This window comes from Capra hircus, chromosome 10 (genome assembly GCF_001704415.2).
Source record: "Capra hircus breed San Clemente chromosome 10, ASM170441v1, whole genome shotgun sequence".
In the NCBI taxonomy this organism is placed as follows: domain Eukaryota; kingdom Metazoa; phylum Chordata; class Mammalia; order Artiodactyla; family Bovidae; genus Capra; species Capra hircus.
This window is the reverse complement of record NC_030817.1, coordinates 60354084-60373408: the sequence shown is the minus strand read 5'-3', so window position 1 is coordinate 60373408 and position 19325 is coordinate 60354084. Positions and strand designations below refer to the sequence as shown.

The 19325-nt window shown below is 38.0% G+C and overlaps 2 protein-coding genes across 3 annotated transcripts in view; both read right to left on the bottom strand.

Moving 5' to 3' along the window:
• Positions 18-10434, bottom strand: DNAAF2 (dynein axonemal assembly factor 2). The gene is made up of 3 exons (XM_018054378.1): positions 6195-10434; positions 2930-3073; positions 18-2038 (listed from the first exon to the last, which is right to left on the bottom strand). The coding sequence occupies exons 1-3, from the start codon at positions 8031-8033 to the stop codon at positions 1535-1537; spliced, it is 2487 nt and encodes an 828-aa protein (XP_017909867.1). The 5' UTR covers positions 8034-10434; the 3' UTR covers positions 18-1534.
• Positions 10503-19325, bottom strand: part of POLE2 (DNA polymerase epsilon 2, accessory subunit) — a 29770-nt gene continuing 20947 nt past the window's right edge. Inside the window, exons 14-19 of one of the 2 annotated variants that reach the window (XM_018054377.1) lie at positions 18759-18818; positions 18595-18672; positions 16962-17070; positions 15968-16144; positions 13842-13909; positions 10503-10738 (exon numbers count right to left, since the gene is read on the bottom strand). In XM_018054377.1, the coding sequence (XP_017909866.1) occupies positions 10720-10738; positions 13842-13909; positions 15968-16144; positions 16962-17070; positions 18595-18672; positions 18759-18818 (511 nt within the window). In that variant the 3' untranslated portion in view covers positions 10503-10719. The remainder of the gene's footprint in view (positions 10739-13841; positions 13910-15967; positions 16145-16961; positions 17071-18594; positions 18673-18758; positions 18819-19325) is intronic. The other variant, XM_005685627.2, reaches the window with a different exon arrangement.

The following is a 19325-nucleotide window of genomic DNA, read 5'->3' as shown; positions in this document are numbered from 1 at the left end:
CAGTCCTGCCAAAGTGAAACATGTTCTAGAGCCAGCTTTATTATACCAGAAATCGCACTTTTTAAAACAAGAAACAGGCTTAAAATTTATTCCATATTTAACATGTTTCCCTTAACATACATAATTGCATTCAACCAAAAGTATACTCATAGACTAATTTCTGTGTTGATACTGCAAATAGTCATTTCAGCCTAAAGACTGTGTACCCTAATGGACAGTCACAAAATTATTACTGAATCAAATAATTCCTGTCATGGTTGAAAAATGTATGTGGTCATCTATAATGGCGCAAATAGTTCTGTTTTATGAGTTCCTTTATACTGCCTGCAGCCCAGTTGGGTCCAGGTTTTATTGGAGATAAAGTGTATATCAGGATGAACTGCCAGGGGTTGTTCGGTTTTTGGTGCTCTGACCTGACCTCCCTAGTTCAAAAAGACTAAAGAAATTAGGCAGTTTCCTGGACTAAGGTAAGGCCAGAGGTTTGAGTTAGTAGCTGACTTTGGAACAGAAATACATCATCAGCTCATGGTCTTGGGATCAGCAATTGGATCAACAAATATTTTCCTTTCTATACTTTCTTTCGTGTTGTCCTAAAACTTTTTGTGAGAGAAAAAAAGTATTGCAATTTTCTTCTGGCCTTATATAAAATATTCCACAACTCATAATTTAGCAACTATTAAAAACATCTGCTGCCCTCTTTTAGGTATTATAAAAGAAACTGATTAGAAAACACTCGCTTTTGTTGTTGTCCTCATGTAATACTATAAGGAAGACAATTTTCCTACTGGAGTAAATTCTCAGATTTTCTTAAATTGTCTTGTTCTAAAACTTGTAAACTAATTTTATAAAACCAAGGAATGTTTTACTAATTTCCAAAAAATTATTTTAAATTTTGAGTTTTCAAAGTCATTAATAACCTTTATTTATATATATGTATATACCCACACATTTATATGGTGACTTACATATGAGAAGAATAAGATACAGAGTTGAAGCAAAAATGCTAAATTTCAGTGCATTTGTATTGTTTGGATTATTTAACATTGGCTAATAAAGTTCTTTCAGAATCTCTATGACAAGCATAAATACTGAATAAATCCTATTTAGTGAGACTTATAAACACATAGTTTTGAGATTCTCCTTCCCCCAACACACACACTCTATTGTGTGTGCTTTTAGTTCATTACATTCTTGAGAATTACTTTTTGTGACACTATATTTTGAAACTTTATTAAAGTAATAGCAAACAAAAGCCAAAAATAAGACTATAAACAGGTTGTATTGACACTAAACATTTAACTCTCCATTAGAAAAAACATACAACAGAGGAATCACAAAACTTACTTCCATAATTAAGGAAGCTTTGTATTGACATAAACTGTGTACACACACAAAATATACCTTCAGTTTCCCCATAAGAATAAAAATACAAATTTTAATTTTATACTTTTTTGAATACTTTTGGTTTTAAGATAGTAAACAATCTGTTTCATGTCCAAAAGTTTTTACTCAGCCTCTAAAAAATGATACAGAATTAATCCAAGTCATAAAGCAAAGAATTCTGAAAACTGAATGAGCAGTGAGTCACATGATCTTTAAAGATCTGCACACTACCATCCTGCATATTGGTTTCCTTTATGTGGTCAAAACCAGGTGTATTGTGAACTGCAGTTTTGTTCAGTAACAAAGATGGGTGATTTCCATCCAATTCTTTCTCTTCAGTTATTACTGGTTCTTTTAAGTTATCTTTTCTTTCATTTGCATAAACAGCACTTTTGTCTCTTATAGATTCACGTTCCTTTTCTGACTTAGGTTGCTGAGACTTTGCAAACAGCTTTTGAGAAACATCAAGAGCCCCTTGCTGCAAGCATGTAACTGAACAACTGTCTGCTTCTAGTACTGTGACTGCTACAGATGAATCAGAATCAGTTGTTGAAGTGGTAGCATGTTCTATATTTTCTTTTTCTGTTAGAGGACTTCCTTCATGGACTCTTTCTTCTTTTTCATGAAGCTGCTCAGAGTTACTGCATTCTTGCAACTATGTTAAGAGAAACAGCAAATTAATAATTCATTGAAACAAACAGAAAAGTAAATTATACCCTCTGGAAACTTTTTAAGTTGTGAAGGAATAAGCCGGTAGACTTGCAAATCCGCTTCCTGGCTTCCCCTTCAAAGTCAATCTCCAAATGCTGCCAGTCATTTTTTAACAGTGCAAACCTGGCACTGATTCTCTAATTAAATCCTTTCACTGACTCTTCATCTCCTTCAGGATAAAACAATCTTAGCCTACAAATCTTTTAACATGGCCTATAAAGCCCAGTAACAGTCATTCTTATAAGGGCATTCTTGGTTCACTGGTTAGGACTCCACCCTCTCACTTCCAAGGACCTGAGGTCAATCCCTGATTAGGAAACTAAGATTCTTCTTTGGCCTCCAGAAGCAGCCAAAAAATTTAAAAAGGGCATTCTTGAATTTTCCTGTATTTCTGTGATTCTTCAGAACCTCTTTCTCACCTAGTTCACATGTAAGTCAACTGTGCTAGTTACTAAATTATTTAAGTCTAATATAAAAGACTATAACCAAACTTAACCTAGAAAGAATGAACAAACCATATAATATATACTTCCAGTGGTTTGAGAATCAAAAAGAGTTGTTAGTCCCTGGACTAATACATTTCCCAAATGTTCGTTTCTCTCTATTCCTCAATGAACAGTTATTTTGGGATTAAATGAGATAACATAAGTGAAAATGAATCATAGATGTTTAATAGTAAAATACACATCAAAAAAAGGTCTGTATTCTTAACATCACTCTTCCCAGCCATTATGTGCATTTAAAGTTATGATAGAAAAAATCAAGAATTAAGTGATTTGTCAGGCTTCAACCTTGCCCCAAATCACTAATCTATAAAGCCTACCCAAATCCTTACCTTTGCATGTATTTCAATCTTACTATCAGTAACCTGAAGAACTTCAATTAATGGTGGAGTCACGGGTAATGTCTGTTTGAATGGAGGGCTCAGGACCTCTTCAAGAAACTCATTAACATTGTCTTCACTGACAAATAACCTTTCCTGAAATAAAAAGAGAAAAAATATTCTACTTTATTGGTCATACTTGACAGACAGAATTGTATCTAAAATCAGCTCATAACAATTCTCACACAGTTCAGGTCTTCACTTTTAAAATGTTTATTTCATGTTCTTCCTATGCTTTTTTGGCCAAAGAAAACAGTATTGTACAGAGCAAAAAGAATAGCAAGGGTACACACATATATAGGAGAAGATCCTAAAATAAAGTCATAGTTCCTTGTCTAGGTCTGTATAAATCTGAGGTATGCTTTCCCTCCAGATAATCCTACTTACAAATCATATCTTCCTTTTTTCCCCCTCTCAGTATTTTGTAAGAATAACATCACCTCTAGCTTTAAATGTAGTCCAAACTATAAAATGTAATTCAATTTTAGAACACTTCCTAATGAGTCAGCTAAAGATAGACAAGACAGGATGCATTCAAATTTTGTATGACCAATTTGCCTTTTAGTTCTTGGCTAGGTAAGAGCCAAGTATAATATTTTATTTAAGATAGTTATATTCTATTTTCAAGCACTGTAATAATCCATTGCAACACTAGCATATAACTGTATGTAAGAATGAGGAAACACTATAAGTCAACTAATCTAAAAAAAAAAATGAGGAAACAAAACATTGTAAATTGACTATACTTAATGAAATTTTTTAAAAATTAAAAAAAGGAAGGCGGTAGATTACCAAACTATAGGACATACAAAAATCACTTTTGCAGGGAATCCCAAAGACAAAGCAATTTGTTCCTATTCGAGTATGTCAAGTGAATATAGGTATATGGTTAGGTCTTTGAAGGAATAACTATATTTTAAATTCTTCAAATCAGTTCACCATTGCCCCAAATAAAAATTTTTCCTCTGTACTACAATATAAACAAATTAATTACAAATACACACAAATGCATTATTTGGTCCAAACTGGGGGCATGGTGGGGAGGGGAATCAGAAAGTGATGTTTCAAATTCCCTTCTATTAAACATAATTTGTGAACACCTACCAAACAAAAGTGAGCTTTGCTGAAAGAAAAACTGTACATTTGAAATAATTTGCCTTGTATTATCTGAAGATCTAGGCGACAGAACAATACTGTAGGGTGCAAACAACCCTCCCCCGCAAAGCATTTCTAAGGTCCATGTCTCTGCAAAAGACTTACACATTAACTGCAAAAACTACACCAGACAGTTCAGTTACCTCAGAAAAGTAACATTTATAATGGCAATGGTTATGATTAAAATAGAAAGGATTTGCATAAACTTGCCCTCTCCATCTAATGACTAATTTTACTATAAAAGATAATAAATTCAGAGGTCCTAAAGCTCTACGAAAATTCCCAGTGAAGACTTAAGGTTTACAGAAATGTATTTTGTACTTGTGTGTAAAGTAACAAATTCTGACCTTGATAGCCACAAATCAGTCTCTTTATAATATTTTCATATAATGCATATAATAATTAATCATTATATATGTCTACTCACAAAATACTGTTGTGATTTTTTTTAAAACTTTTATTTCTACTTTAATACAGCCGGGCCAGTAAAATTTAAAGGAAAAAAATTGAACATTATGGTTCCATCAGCCTCAGCAAATGTGATGATTAATGAAGTAATTATAATTATAAATCTATTTCAGGCTTCAAAAATATAAAACACAGTTGCCCTAATCCCATTTTGGTCTAGTTTCTTTGCTAAAATAACATTCAGATACTAGAAAATCAGATTAAAATATATTCTTTAGTATTCTCTCAAATGCTGTCCATTAAAGCTTTCTTCCCACCTTGTGAGTTATTTTCTCATTTACTAAAACAATTACAGGAAAAAGACTGCCCTTTCCTAAATTTCCCCTTTCTGATGACATAAACAGATAGTCAATTTCATATTTTATTTTCTCACAAAGTATCTTACCTAGCCCTGCCTATTTATTTTACCATTTTTGGAGGGTTTCAATTAACCACTTCTCATACAAGATACACCTCATAAATATAAAAATTTAACTTACTAGTAAATTTCTAGAAAAACACAGGAAGAAGTAAAACTTTCTGGCAGGTTAAATAAACCCCAAGGCCCAAAGCTTAAATTTTAATACATAATCTGTGCAACTAGTGTTCTGAATTAGGCAATTTAACCCTTGAAGATCTTATAAGAGCAAAAAAAGTTACATGTAACATTGATACAAACCTCAATCAAAATACCAATTAATTGTTGACTTATGAGTGTAAAATTTCTATAGAAGTTCAAATTTTAAGTAGGTTCTCTCCCCACCCACCTCCCCCAGTATTTGCCAATAGTTCTGGAGTACTGAATTGACTCTCAAGATCCTAGTAACTACAAAATTATATCCTAGGTAAACCTAAGAGTCACCCTCAGTTTTTGACTAAAAGAGATGGAGCTGATGTCGGTACTAACAAAGGATTATATTACACTTTGTTAAATGACAGCCATTATGCCAAATGCTAATAAGGAAGAGATTAAAACTGATGCCAAAAGAAGCAATTTCAGTGTAATGTAAAGACCACTAGAGGTCAATCCCACCAACATCAGAGAGTAAAATTAAGCTGCACCTTATGGCAGAGGACGCAAGGTATTTAGATTCAGCCCTGGGTCCGAGTTAAGGTTTTCCCGCAGAAAAACTGGCACAGGCCGAGTTAATTTTGCTCTCTGGAAGTAAACTATTATTTACTTTCTAAGGTTGGGAAAAGCTATTTAAAACTGAAAATAACTCTATGATAGAATGTCTCTTCCCTATTTGTGTCACAAACCCCTTTGAGAATATGACTAAAGTTATTATAGTCCTTCTCCCCAGAAGAAAACCCTCAACTTTGTGTATACAATTTTAGAGGTCTACGGATCCCTGAGAATCCATTCATGCATTGAGGGTGACTCTGAAGACTTGAAACCCATCTACCAGAGAGTATGCGTTAAATTTTCTTCGTTGTTGGTTTTTTCCTCCCAATTATGCGTTTAACGTGTACTGACGTCTTTCATCAAGGGTTATCAACTTCAAATCGTCAGGAGAGAAGTTATAATGGAAAACTCTTTGTTCAGGATAAACTGTGATGACTGTGATAAGTGGAATAGAATGCCAAACATTAAGACTCAAGAAAGAACTGTTACCTCCAAACAACAGTTGTTTAAACCGTAATACCACTCTCTCCAGTATCCATGGCATTCTGGAGATTTGGCCAGGTCTATCACTGCATTGTTGGAAGAAATGCTAACCACTGGTTCCTTGGTACTCAATTTATTCTCTGGAGTAAATTGCAAAAAGAAGGAATAATAAACTAAGTCTTGGGTAGAGAAAGATAGTTTGTACCAGAGGGAGTTCACTTCCCCTTGAAGACTTTGAGGCAGGATCCAAGGCACTTGAATGAGCAGAGTCAGAGATTCTTCATCCTGACTACACTGCAAAGGCGGACACAAAGCTTCCCCGCGGTCGGTCCCGGGACCACCCATCGCTCGACAAGCCGGCTCCCTGCCGGTGCCTTCCCGGGTCTCGCGCGCCTCCACGCCGAGGGTCGGGCGCACGCTCGGGCTCCCTACAGAAAGCCCCGCGTCAAGGACCCCGCAGGAAGTACTAAGGGCGCCTCCGCCACGGTCCCCAGGTGAGTTCCCGGCGCCGGGAGGCGGCTCCTCCCCGGTCCCCGTGGTTGGTATCTCTTGCCCGCCGAAATCCCGCTCCTCGGATTCTGCGACGCGCTCCTTCCCGGCAGCGTCCAGTGTGGTGACCCCGGCGTCTGCAGCCCGGGTTCGGCTGGGACCTGAGCTTGCGTCTCCAGCACAAACCCCCGCCGGGCCCGCCTCCCCCCGGCGAGCGGAAGCGCAGGCCGCGCCGTCAGTTCCTGGCGGGTCGGCTGCCTCTTCCGGGGACGCGGCGGGCTCCGGGCGCGAGGCGGTCGGCGCCACGGGAAGCGTGACCACCAGCTGCCGCCGGGCCTTGTTGAACTGTGCCTTGCCGCGGCTGTCATCCACTGGGTACGGGAGCGAGAGTCGCAAATGGTAGTCGGGCTTCCTTGAGTCAAGGCATAGCAGCTTCCCCGTCACCTCCAGCGCCGCCTGCTCGGCAGATCGCAGCAACGGCAACTCGATGGTAACCACCAGCTCTTGGGGCACGGTGCCGGGCACCGAGTCCCGGGAGCAGCGGTAATCTTGGAGGTCCACGTGGTGGCGCTGCACCACGCTGTATCGAGGCTCGGTGGGGGCGGGCTGCCGGACAGCCTCCGGAGGGGAGGGCTCCTGGGGCCGGGGGACCGCAGCGCTCACGCCGGCCGCCGGGTATCGGTAGGGGTAGGGGAAATCGGGGAAACAGCTCTCCGGCTCCACTTCGGGCCGGGCCGGCGCGCCTCCGGGCAGGGGCGTGCGCAGCACGGCGGCATCCGGGGTCCCCTTGTACTTGATCTTCAGGGTCTTGGCGTTCCTCCGGTCCAACTTCACGCCGAACTGCTTCTCCACGGCCTCCAGGGCCGTGGCGTCCAGCATCTGGCGGAAGCGCTCGTGGCGCCGGGCCAGCGCGATCGCGTCTGGGTGGAAGACCACGTCGTAGACAGTGTAGCGGGTGCCGCGCCCCCCAGCGTACTCGCGGCCGGGGGCCAGGCTGTAGGGCAGGGACCACTGGCTGCCGGACACCGCGCCCCCAGAGCCCGGCTGGCTGCTGGGCGCGCCCACCAGCGTGTTGCTGCACACGTTCACGAAGCAGCGCCGGGTCCCGTCCAGGCTGGTGCGCAATACGTGGCCCGGCTGCGGGTGCACGAACCGCACCTCCACTCCGCGCTCACGCTCCAGCGCCGTGATCTCCTCCTCGTAGCGCCGCCGGTTCTCAGGGTCTGTGAGCTCCTCGGCGTACTCGGAGAACAGTCGCCGGAACTCCGGGTCCTGGAAGGCGGAGGTGAGCCGCTGGACCTCCTCTCCACTCAGATCCAAGTTTTCTAACGGCGAAGAGGCTGCCGCCTTGGCCATGCTGCCCTTCGGCTCCTTGCGCGGAGGCCAAGGGAGATGGATCTGAGACCTAGTGGGTGGGACGAGCGGTGAAATCGCTAGTCTGCGGAGAGAGAGGCGGCGGAGGTCTGTAACCGCTTCAGAACTGAGCCTGTGCGGCGCGTGCTCGTTGCCATAGTGACACCACCAACACCCAGGAGGAGCGGCAGGAACAGGGATGATGGAAATGACAGAAATAGCCTTAGTTTCTTCAGACCAACATCCTACGTTCTTTAGATTCCTGTGCCGTGTGCAGTTACCTCTGCAGAATAAGCATCTTAATAATTGTAATTTCCAGCATTATGTACGTTATTCGTTGTTCAGAACCCTTCAAGGTAGACCTGATCCTCAATTCACAGATGAGATGAGACCTGAAAAGTTACCTCACCAAAGTCACACAGCTAATGCACCACCCAGCAGTCACAAACTGTGATTCTATCGTAAGTTTTTCTGCTTTATTCACTTCGCTAAATCAACATTTCACTCGTCTAGATATTTCACCAATTTACCCTATTTACAACTCTCACTTGGTGTGAGAGTTATGTGCAGGTTATTCATAAATAACCAATCATCAGCAAACATTACTTTGTTAATAATAAAAATGCAAATATAAGATACCACATATCACCTATAAAAATGGAAAAGGCTTTCTTTAAAAAAAATTACTCTATTTCCTTGGGGTGGTAGAATTTATATTAAAATTTTTCTAGAAAGTAGTTTGGTATCTATGTCAAAAGCCTTTAGAATGTGCATCCTTTTTTTAATGCAGAAATTCCAATTCTAAAAACATGCTCAAGGCACTATTATGATTCTAAAGGTTTGGGAAGAATCTAAGAATTCAACAGTGGGACTGGTTGAGCAGATTTGGGTAGAGCCATACACTGGGATTCTAAGCAGCCATTCGAATTGATATTATAGAAGAACATTTATTGACTGAAGTAGTTATTAATTGGTAGTTGTTAAATTCAGTGATCATTTTTCTGTCCGCATTTTGTTGACAGCCTCAGCAACATTTAACATAATGTTGGCATTACCTCAGTGACAAGACACTATCCAGGTTTTCCTCCTACCTCATCAGATTCAGTTCCTGTGGTTTCCCCACACTGAGACCAAGTGTTGGCTTTTTTCATAGCACAGAAATCTCAACCCACTCCCCTCTTGTGTGATCTACCTGGCCTCTTAAGGCATAATGTCAGGTGATGGTGCTTTAGACCCAGATCTCTGAGGTGAGGTCAGCCATGCTGATGACACACCAAGTAGGCGAGCACACCACCTCCTGTTGGTCCTCACAGTATTAGCTCTGGGTACTCCTGCAGTACTGTTTGTCTGCTACCCCATTTTTCAGATCCATGCTTCCTTTTAATTTCCAGTCAATGTCCACCACTAACTGGTTCTAATTCCTGTCTTATTCTAATAATTATAATTCTGGTAATTTACCTGCTCATAGTTAACTGCTCTGCTTCATCTTTCTTCACCTTGCTAACCCCTAATGCACCCTGTATTTCTAGGCATTAAATGTGTTCCTAAAGAAATCTTTCATGTTTAGCTCTATGGTTCTTGAAACTAGACCAACAATCTGGCAGTGTCTATTTCAGTACCAGTTTCAAGGCCTAGATTGTAAATTTTTCCAAGTAATCTAGTAGCTTTTGGAATTATGCCTTGATTTCACTTTTAATCAAAATTTCCAGGCTTTAATATTCTTGAGATTAAAGCTCTATCTTGCTGTTTTAACATCAGGCCTTTTCTAATATTTTGAAAATTTACATCCTCAAACCATATCTCAAATTGCCACTTCATCCTTAACCACAATTCGTTTATCACAGTATGCAGATTAACTTTCTTGAGGAATTTCCTTCAATGTCATTTTAGTTTTATTAGTATCTCTTCCCCTCAAAGCTAAGTTTCTTTGAAAGAAGGGTCTTCCATTCCAAGTTGTCTATAATATTTAGATTATTCCTATGTTTGAAACACTCTTTGTACCTTTAACAATGTCCTATCACTCAAGATTGATTTCTGGGCTCTCATTGTAGTTCCCGCCATAAACTAAAAGATAAGGGGATAGTATTGAGCGGTTATGCCCAAAATAGAAAAACAGGGCTGCTTCAAAGTGAATATTACTTCTCTTAAAGGTAAAAACTGTGAGGACAATGTTTTTAAATTTTCAGTGCAAAAGGTAATGTATTGAATACCACAGTAATATCCTGAAACATGGTTTTCACTATCATTAGAATAAATTCTATGACTTGAAATTTAAACAATTTGAAATTATTAAATACACCATTAAGACTCTTATGGTGAACAGTTAGCATGTGAATTGTTCAATCGCTCCCACGCCAGGCTCCCCTCTCCTTCACTATCTCCTAGAGTTTGCTCAAATTCATATCCAAGCATATAACTAGTATAGAAATAATGAAATTTAAATTTTTATATACAAATATATACTTAGATTATGTATTTTTACACATTTTCATATTTTCCTTACGATTATACAGAAAATATTTTTCCTGTGAAACTTTGTAAAGTATACCATCATGTTTATAAAAAGTTATAAATAGAAATTTAAACAGGACATTCTAAAGTTTACCATAATTTTATTATAATTTAATAACAATTACATAAAATAAGCAGATGATTGATGAATTCTGTTTCTTCAGATGGTCTAAGAATCTCAAAACCCTTGAAGTTTGCTGAAAATAGAAAATATTCACAAAATTAAACATCTTGGAAAGCTAAGTTATACATTTCTTAATATCTAGTTTTAATTTTAAAAATAGGTCAATACATGCACATTGCTCCAAATTCCAAAGGGGACACAGTAGAAAATCAATCTGTCTCACTCTATTTCTGTTCTCTAGAAGCAACAGTTATATCCTTACAAAGACCGTCTAATCATATATAAAGGACTGTCTAATCGCATATAAGCATGTGTAGGGGTAAACGCTTTAAAAACACAAACACAAGTGGTAGAATACATGAACACTATTCTATGCCTTTTTTTCAATTAGTAATAAATACACGATATATTTATAATTTTAACTAATCCTTTATTGAAATTAATGTAAATTAGAAAAGTCAGAATATAACTTTTAAATGGGTATATATTTAAACTATTTGTTTTGCTGTTATAAAAACTACAGTAAAAACAGCTATACCCACTTTTATGCATAAACCCAAGTATACCTGTAGGATAAATTCCTAGAAATGAAATAGATGGTATATGCAGTTGAGGTCTTAAGAAATCTTGTTCAATTGCCCTCTGAAGAGGTTTGTGTGTTTTTTTTTAACCATTTTTATTCTGACCGACTATTGTGTGAGAATGGGTGTTTCTCCTGTACATCACTAACATTATGGTTTTAAATAAAACAACTATTTGAAAGCACGTGTTGAAACAGGATTAACCTCAGTACACTTTGGCTACATTTCTGTGTTAACTCTAAAATATGATTTCACAAATATTCTAAGAAAAAATTCTTTTTAGGAGAAACTTATTTATAAATATAAGTTATTTCACAAAATTATTTCCCTATATCATAAAAATTTTTTCTTTCTTTCAAAACAAAGGAAAAAAGCATACATCAACTTGTTCGATCTAGCACTGAAAAAATTCCTCAAATTATCACTACTAAATTATAGTTTGGAAATTAGGTCAAGGGTTTTAGTATCTGACTCCACAGATGATAAATGGACCAACTATGTCAACAATAGTATCACCTTCAAGTCAAGGCCTGTGCTAGAAAAGAGGGACAGGCACATAAGTGACTTCTCATACAGCATATTAAGAACTGTCATAGAAGTCTGTATACAGTCCTTAAAACACTAAACAATTCTGCATGTCATTCAGGAAACATTATAAGAAATTTAACTGAAGTGTCCTGTGCCATCATAATTAATAAATCAGTTAAATCCTATTGTGGTTTTTCTATCTCTAGAATATTAAATGGTTTGCTAAGATAGATATAATAAAAGGATAAAAGTTAAGAAGGAAATTCAGGTAAGAGAAAAATACAGATCAAAGAAGATGAGGCCAGAGCCACAGCCAACATTTATGCTAGTAATTCCTGCTGCTGTAGAGGTGGGCTGCACACTTGGCTGTGCTCCTGGCAGCGAAAGCAAAGGGAGTCTATCAGATTTACAGTCTTCCCAAGATGAAAATGAACAGTTGCTTGGGACAGGCACAGATTTCTTTTGTTCTGAGACCTGTTGAAAGTGCTCACTATTGGTTTTCATAGCAGAATAAGTTTCATATGTCTGCTAATTTACAACAAAACTCAGTTCAGTAAAAGTCAATCTAAAGGTGGACAAAACGGAATTCCCTGGTGGTCCAGTGGTTAGGACTCTGCATGTTCACTGACAAGGTCATGGGTTTGATCTCTGGTTTGGGAACTAAGATTCTGAAATCTGGCATAGTGCAGCCAAAGACTGTTTTGAAAGATGGACAAAATATGCTTCAGAGGTAGCTTAATCCTGGGGTCACAAAATCATTGTCAACAACAGGGAGTAGTTGAGACAGGGTAAGAGTGTTTGCCCTTACCTAAAAGCATTCCAAATTTTAAAAATTTCTTTAAGGATTCATTGTTAGCTAAAGTCAAACATATGTTCAGTTTATGGAACAGAGGCTAGAATATCAGTGACTTTTATGAGTATCTGGCTGGTTATATTCTAGAAACTAAGCTGTTCCTAGAATGCAGTAAGAATCAAATACATGTCAAATGAGCGAATCCAATAATAAAATTTAGTGTGTCCCAAAGTGAACAGACTTTTTCCTCCATGAATACTGAGCAACAAAAATAATGCAAAAAAATTTTTCAAGAAATATATATAAGAAACTATTAATCATGATTTCAGGGTTATGAAGTAGAGGTATGTTTTCTTTCTCTATTTTATACTTTTAAGCATTGTTTGAAATTTTTATCATATATTTGTGCTTTTATTTAAATAAATTTGTTAATTATAAAAAGTAAAAAAAGGTTGAATGTCAAGATTATATTCTCTAACAAGAACCTGGAGGTATTTGGTTACTGTTCTTAACTGGTGGGAAACAAAATACAATTAATGGAGAAATCACATGTTAGGATGCCTGTATCTAAGGGGAACTGTTAAAAATGCACATTTCTGGGTGCTACAACTGGAGAGACTTTAATAAGGTTGGGATGGGATCTTGTAATTTAACACTTTTAACATGGACCTCAGAGGATTCTCATGCATGTGGTCTATAGGACACCCTCTGAAAACTACTACCCACCAGGTAATTATTCTTTTTTTCCTCAGGACCTCCCCACGCCAACAATTCTTTCCTGCCAATTTAAGGCAGATTACCTGGGTTTTGAGTGGCTCAGCTGGTAAAGAATCCGCCTGCAATACTGAAGACCTGAGATTGATCCCTGGGTTTAGAAGATCCCCTGGAGAAGGGAAAGGCCACCCCCTCCAGTATTCTGGCCTGGAGAATTCCATGGACTGTATAGTCCAGGGGGTCTCAAAGAGTCAGACATGATTGAGGGACTTTCACATGTGGAAGGCAAGACTGCCCTTTCGGAATAATAACCTCATCACGAGTCAGCCTATAAAAGAACTAGCCCAGCCCTACAGCCAATCTGAGATTTCCCGCAGAAAACAGTTCTTGGTGTATCTCATACAAATGTGCCATCAAGTACATACAATTCTGTGTCACACAGCATGAACACTGCCAATGAGCTACTGTAGTAATTTTTTAAAAACTCAGCACACCTTCAGAACATCTGATTTTTTAGCAGTATTATGCCAAGAGACAGCTGTTTCTGAAGGCACACTTACCTATCTTCTACTATCTTATTGGAAGGATAAAAAACTTTAAATGAAAATCCACTTCTTGGAAAAGAGCCCTTTGGAGAGAAAAATAACCATAAGTGAATACTCAACTTTTAAAAAAAGAACCCCTATTTTTAAAATCAAATTCCTCGCTCATGGCTTAAAGATGGAGGTACAAGATGTGACTATAAAGTAAGGAGACAAATTTCTGTATGCTCTTTGTAGATAAAAAAATATTACTATTAAAGTATCTCCACTAGAAGGAAAAAGTAAAGTTGACCAGAACAGTCATGCTAAAAAATGTGGCCAGAAATGCTTAGGAGTGGGTCTGCTTAAGTATAAGAAATAAGCAGTACTGAATGATGCTTAGTAAGCATATAAGAGACTCAAACATCCTGTTCAAGAAATCTTTCCTGCCCCTCTCCCTAGTGAAAACCTGGGATTGATGCCCCACCCATGGTCCCCTCAAAGCAACAGAGCAGGGTCACATATACAACTGTCCATTAGTAAACTCTAAATAAAGCAGACTCTTATCTTTGCAATCTTTGTGTCCCTGGCACTAGCTCAAAACGTGGCCTATTGCAGGCATTCATTAATGGGAATAAGTATCAAGAAAGGATGAAACAATGTCAAGACCAAGTTTTAGGGACTTCTCTGGTGGTCCAGCGGTTAAGAATCCACCTGCTAATGCAGGAGACGTGGGTTCGATCCTTGCCCCTGGAAGATCCCATGTGCTGCAGGGGAACTAAGCCCATGCACCACAACTGCTGAGCCTGTGCTCTAGAGCCTGGTAGCCACAGCTGCTGAAGCCCGCTCACCCTAGAGCCTATGCTCTGCAACAAGAGAAGCCACTGCAATGAGAAGTCCAGGCACTGCAACTAGAGCATAGCCCCCATTCGCCACAACTAGAGAAAGCCCACATGTAGCACCAAAGAGCCGGTGCAGCCAAAAATAAATTATTTTTTTAAAAAGTTTTGAGCTTGTCCACAAAGGTATAAATAATGTAAAATGGTGGTTTACTCATTTACAAGATGAAAAAGAAGAAAAATTCAGAAATAAAGTGTTTTCAAATGCAGCATTAACTATGAGAACACACAAAGAGTTCAGTTTAAATAAGGAAATAGCCTCATTATAACAATATTGAAATATGAATAAAGATTCTGTCAAAATTAGGCCACAAATTACAAAAACAATGAAACCAAATCAATTGTGTACATCCTTATAGCAGTAGTTCCCAACCAGGGTCAGTTCTGTCCCCTAGAGACATTTGGCAGATACCTAAGGACATTTTCGATTGTTAAAACTGGGGGCTGCTACTGGCATCTACTGGGTGGAAGTCAGGGATGCTGCTAAACATCCTGAAATGAACAGGACAGTGCCCAAAACAGAATTATCTGGTTCAAAATGTCAATAGTTGTGTGGTTGAAGAAGCTGGACAAAATAAATGTGTGAGAAAAGCAGTAAGGGATGATGTTTCTAAAAGTGACCTAGATTAAAAAAAAAAAAAGAACCAAAAAATTAAAGTCTAAAATTCATAAGAATCAAGGAAGCATACATATTAAAAATCACTAGTGAAGATACTTGGTATAAATAGCAACATTTATGCAGCATTTAACCCCCAAGTTCAAAAAGTCAGTTATACTTCTACAGAAATTCAGAAGCAACTTCAGGATTCTGAAGCATTTCAAGGTTCCACATAAAAATGAAATATTAAAGTGTGTCCCAGTAAGAATTTCAACATTCATCAGGCTTAGATTTTGGAGACCTGGACAATTTCTATAAAAAAAATAAATCACCCTCAATGGACAAGTACCAGTAATATGTGTACAGAACACAGGATATATACTCTGAAAGTAATTTCCAGAAAGGAATCCCAAGGCAAACTACTCTGAAGGGGAAAATATGCATTTGGATTTATAATGGTGCCTTTTTTTTTTTAAGACTAAGTCACATTACTTTATAGTCACATGTTCTTTTGAAAGTTTAAAAATTTTCTCTTTATACCAAATTAATTCTGTTATTTCATTGATAGTATGTTTTTACTCCAACAGTAACTGATTAAACATATACTTTAAAGAAGTAACACTCTAATCTTGACAAATTATGATACATAATGTTAACTACATTCTTACAGGGTTTATGCAGAGGCATTCGGTATTGGTCAAAGTAAAAGGATCATATTTGTCTGCGATGACAAGTAGGTCAGGCACAGGGTACACTCTCAGAGCATAGTCATATGCCCAATACACTGGACAGACATAAAGAGGGAGAGGAGTCAGGTGTCCTTGGGATAAGACAGTCTTTACAAACTACAAAAGAACGACACAAAACAAACTTCAGTGCATTTGTAAAAGCTAAAAGAGCAACAGAGAATTTCAAATTAAATACTGATTACCAAAGAGACTTAGAAAATTTGAGGAACATTTGGGAAAACTGAATCACAAAGCTTTGGGAACACTGATATGAAATTATCCTGTATTTTAGGAGAAATTTATGAGTTTTCACTTAATACTATAAAAGCTACTTCCCCAAAGAGTCATTTTGGAGCAGTTATATTTTTAGCTGTACAATAAACTCATTTCCTAATTCTGTTCATCTAAAAATAATTCCACAGATTAGGTAATGCCAAGAATATATACTTGACCTACATACACATTGAAGGTTATAAAATACATACTAAAAATGCTGTGTGTGATCTATTTCCAAACTTATAAGTGAGGATACATGTAACCAGTGATTGACAGCTGTATGTCAGGGAATCTCGATAAACACAACATCTTCCTAATGTGGGCATATCATAGGAAATATTTAATAAACATGATTAAAAACACATTTTCTTTAAATATATATATAAGTATGATGTAAGATTTGTGAGTTCTAAAGGCAAAATAGGAAGCTCCAAAGAAATTTCCTGCTTGTTCTACGCTTTCTTCTGTCCATTAGGGGATACCTCAATAAGAAAACTGAGAAACACTGATTTAGGGAACAAAAATTACCTTACGGACAAAAGCGTGTTGAAATTATTTTGAACTATAAACAAAAAACAAAAGGGCAAGTGATTAAGTGACTTAAAATTTTATATAAAGTCACATGTAAGATACCTTAATAAAGAAGTGCTTAACTTACATGATTAGGAATATCCAAATTGCTACTGGGAAAACGGACACAGTTTCTGCACATTTTATTCACTAAGTCTTCACGAAAGACAATAATTTCTTGTGTACAATACTGAATTCTGAAATGAAAATGGTAGTTGAATGTGACTTCCTCAGAAAAAAATATAATGTAATTTCAAAGGCAAGATGTTTTATAATACATTCCCACTTCAAATTCAACCATAATCTATTCATCCATGCATTTGACAGTAATTTATTGAGCTCTCTCTATGTGTCTAGCATTACTTTAGGGATGAGTGAACAAAACAAAAAGACTCCAGCCCTGATGCAGTTCATTCTACTGGGGGTGGGCATTCAGAGACGATAAACAACAGACATGAAAATTAATAGTATGTTGAGAGATGATTAAGTATACAGCAAAAAGCAAAAGACTAACAGGGATCATTTGCAGGAAGAGAAGGTCAAAGGCTGGAGTATTTAATAGGGGGACTGGAACAGGTAGGACTCATAATGAAATTTGATTTGAGCACAGAGTTGAAGGAAGTGAGAGAGTCATGCAGACACGCAGAGGCAGGCAGAGCAGAAGCCCTAGGATAAACCATGCCTGGCACATCTGAAGAACAAAAGGAGGCTGGAGTCGCTGGAATAAAAGAGGAGAAGAAATCACAGAGGAGACGGGGCCAGGTCACCAGGGCCACGACCACCATTGCATAGGATATGGGCTGTTACCAAATAAAACGATGGTCCATCTTTCTGAATCTGTAAGGGCAGTGTGATATGCCTTCTGGTTTAAAGGATCACTCTGACATGGTTGAGGGCAGACTACAGAGGAGCAGGAGTGGTAGCTAGAGACCAGTGAGGAGGCTATTACAGTAGTCAAGGCTAGAGAAGATGGCAGAGGGTCATAGAGGGGGAACTATAGAGAAATGGCCAGATTAGGGATATAAATGTTTGAAGTCTTCCTTCAGATTTTTGAAGGACTTCCTAAAAGGCTGCATGTGAGGAGAAACCCCGAAGATCGGCCTGAATGAATGATAGGCAGGATCAAGGTGTTCAGAACTACAATGAGGAAAGCTACAGGACAGGGTGGGGCTGATAGGGGAAGAAGATTAGAAGTTTGGTTTGAAGTTGTTTATTAGACATCCACGGGGAGATGATGTGTAGGCAACTGAATATGTGTGTCTGGAGTCAGGGAGAGGGTTTGAGAGAGAGATATCAACGTGGGAGTTGTCAATACATACAGGATATTTAAAGCTCATGGACTGGATAAAGTCACCGAAGGAGTGAATGTAGGTAGAAAAGAGAGGGAACCCAAGACTGAAAGCATTCCCTCCGTAAGAACCTATGGTCACTGTGGCACACACAGTAAATGCGTAATCTTTCCATTCTTCCACTGTAACTTTTCTTAAAGGATGTATAATCGGAATATCTATTTCAAAATCTCTATCCATTATTAAGTTTCTAAATTCAATGTTAGTGAATTATTTAAATATAGTTAAAGCATTGTTAAAGTTTTGAGAAACCTAAAATAAAATTTCCTTTTTATCCCATGACAACCAAAATCTAAAGACAAATTTTAAGAAATAGGTTAATTTTTAAATGAAAGGTTAAAAAAAAAACACATACAAAATACTAATATTTACCTGCAAGGATTAGTAGTAAAAACTGAAAATGGTACTCTTTGCCTGAATTCATTAGTGATGCTTTCAGCAAATGGTGGCCTATAAATACAATTAAGATGATACAGTATATATTTTTTAGTTTACGAAGTTTTCTTTACTGTTGCAAATATCTGAATAAAACTTACCTTGGTAAGATGGAACCAAATCCAGGATCCTCTGGGCCGGGTACAAACACAAAACGACTACTGTAGCAAAATTCAACATAATTCATTCTAAAAATATTATCATACTGCTAACCAATAGTCTAAAACCAAGTTATTGCCTTTAATTATAAAATTTTAAAATTGAATTTCGTACATTTTAATAAATGAACTAATAAAAGTCTCTAGACCAATACCATCCAATAGATCTTTTTTGCAATGATGGAAGGGTTCTATATCTGTATTGCTTAATTACTGAGTACTTGAACTGTGGCTAGTGTGGCTGAATTTTTTTTTTTTTTTAGTTTTTTTATTTTAGGTCGCACTGCCAGGTTTATAGGGTTCTTTGAGTTCCCTGACCAGGATCGAATCCAGACCCCTCCTCAGTGAAAGCACAGAGTCCTAACCACTGGACCCCCAGGCAATTCCTTTAAATGATATAGCTTTAAATTTAAAGAGATCCATGTGGCCAGTGACTATTATATTAAAGAGTATAGTTCTAGACCGTTGGAGTAATAATGTCATCAAGAAATTTGGATTATGGTTGAAATT